Below are 2,187 nucleotides of genomic sequence, written 5' to 3' on the forward strand. Positions count from 1 at the left end.
AGACAGTATATATATGCTACTTACGTTAAATCAATTTTGTGAACATAATAAACAAATACTAACAAATATAGGAACAAATTGTATAATCTTCATTTCTTAATAAAGGTCATCACCGTATATGAGCCATTCTTCCAAAGGCAGAAAGATAAGAAAGGAGTATTGTTTTCAACGATAGAACTACATCATATTTTTGATAAAGCAATTTGCTACGATGTAATGTACCTGATTAGTACGATTGAATCGCTATGGAAAGCCCCAACAGCTAAATCCGGGTACCCATTGTCATCCACGTCCATTCCACCGGAGAGCGAGCTCCCAAACCCTTTAAGGTTCACATTAATTGAATGTCCTGATATCCGCTTGAAAAGAAATAATTGAAATTATAGTTTGTTGAATGAAACTGTCTTTGGTCAAATTTAGAAAATAATTAATCTTTCTAATGTTCATTATAAAGCTATAGTTTATAAAATATATGCAATCAAATATTAAATTGTATTCTGCAAATTTACACATTTTTAATCATTCACAAACATTATTGTATAGCCTACTTATGTTTGTAAATCTCACCTGTACATATTGCGTACGTATTCCCTTTGAAGAGCCGTGGTAAATGTAAACAGCACCGGATATACTTTCATATGGAGCACCAATGGCAACGTCTGTACGAATTAAATTATAATAATATATTAATAACAACCATTCTATAATAATAAAATTAAAGTTCCACAAATTCCCTTGTTTCCTTTATGTTTACATCTCGCAATTTTAAAGCCAGACTCCGGGGGGAAGACACGGATACATTGTAAAACTGGGCGTAACCACCATTTCCCCTCATTTTAAAGAAAAAAAATTAAAATCTGTAACTTATTAACAGTTCCCTAGTTTTTTGTCAAACACCCATTTTGTGTCGTCAGTTTTACAACATATCAAACATTTTATTTCCTCTGGATCCTGGCTTTAACAATATTGTTTCATTGATTCGTCTGCAATTATTCCTTACAAAAAAAATTACTTGATGTGCATTAAATTTCGAAACAGTGATTGTTTATAACTTGCTATCAAAATCGACAAAATATGAGACTTGTATTACAACCACCAAGCAAATGTATAATTATACTCTTCAATCATTATGATACAGGCCGGCCTACACCTCTATAAATATTCCGTTTTATGTGGGAATATTGTCATGACTTGAGTCTCATATTAGGCTATGCTCAATTCCGCTTTAATGACGAAATACATGAAATAATCGACAATCGTCACGTTTTGTTTAGCGACAATTCATTAAATGTAAAATTTATTTCAAATTTCATTTTAAATTGATTTAGAAAGGCATTTCATGATGATTCTGAGTAATGCTTACCTTGGAATCCGTCATTATTGATGTCCCCTGCGGCAGTAATCGCTGAACCGAATTGCCCACCAACCGATCGTGCGCCTCCAATCGTCCATGACATCGATACATCAGCCTGTTTATTTAGGGGGGACATGACATTGAAAATTATACACGATGAAACCTACGTGTTTAATAATGTCTTCAGTATATTGATTCTAGCTAAGACTACAATTTTTAAAGATTTTCCATTTAAATTGAAAACAACACTTTAACAAATATATACAAGGTCTACTCCGTTTTCTCATACAGGTTTTTTAACGACCGCCGCTGTGTGTGTAATTTACACGGCACTGCAGTGATATTATTGAGATGTTGCAACCTTAAGAAAACGATAACGAATACGAATAAATCATCTTCATTATCGTCATTCGTACCTGAAACATTCTTGACAATAGTACAATACGTATACGAGCTGATATGATCGTTGATTCATTTAAAGTCATGGATAGCATACGTTATGAGATGGATCAGGATGGATTGGCTAAAAATGATGATGTAGGCCTAAACCGTACTAGTTGTCATTATCGTAAGCTTGAGAAACCTCCCTATTACATATATATATTATTATGGTCTGTTCACAGAGAAAAATAACAATCTTCTTTCCAGACAGAGTTCATTTACGTTCACAGGAGTCTTGATGCACATGAGGCATTCTTCCATAGGATGAAAAGAGAAGGGAAGCTGTTACAGTAGATGGAATCAGTGACCCAAAGGATCTCTGTGTTTCATCGCTTTCACATTGGCAACACTAAACTTCTGTGCTATGCTGCTCCTCCCCTCTCTCTTTCTCC

The 2,187-nt window shown here is 34.2% G+C and overlaps 1 protein-coding gene across 1 annotated transcript in view; it reads right to left on the reverse strand.

Moving 5' to 3' along the window:
- Positions 1–2,187, reverse strand: part of LOC117102927 (integrin alpha-9-like) — a 16,620-nt gene that overhangs the window by 8,417 nt on the left and 6,016 nt on the right. The window contains exons 9-11 of the mRNA XM_033243385.1: positions 1,364–1,469; positions 568–659; positions 223–359 (exon numbers count right to left, since the gene is read on the reverse strand). Of these exons, the coding sequence (XP_033099276.1) occupies positions 223–359; positions 568–659; positions 1,364–1,469 (335 nt within the window). The remainder of the gene's footprint in view (positions 1–222; positions 360–567; positions 660–1,363; positions 1,470–2,187) is intronic.

The sequence above is a fragment of the Anneissia japonica genome, unplaced genomic scaffold (genome assembly GCF_011630105.1).
Source record: "Anneissia japonica isolate Jap-2015-1 unplaced genomic scaffold, ASM1163010v1 scaffold1053_len387728_cov195, whole genome shotgun sequence".
Classification (NCBI taxonomy): Eukaryota; Metazoa; Echinodermata; class Crinoidea; order Comatulida; family Comatulidae; genus Anneissia; species Anneissia japonica.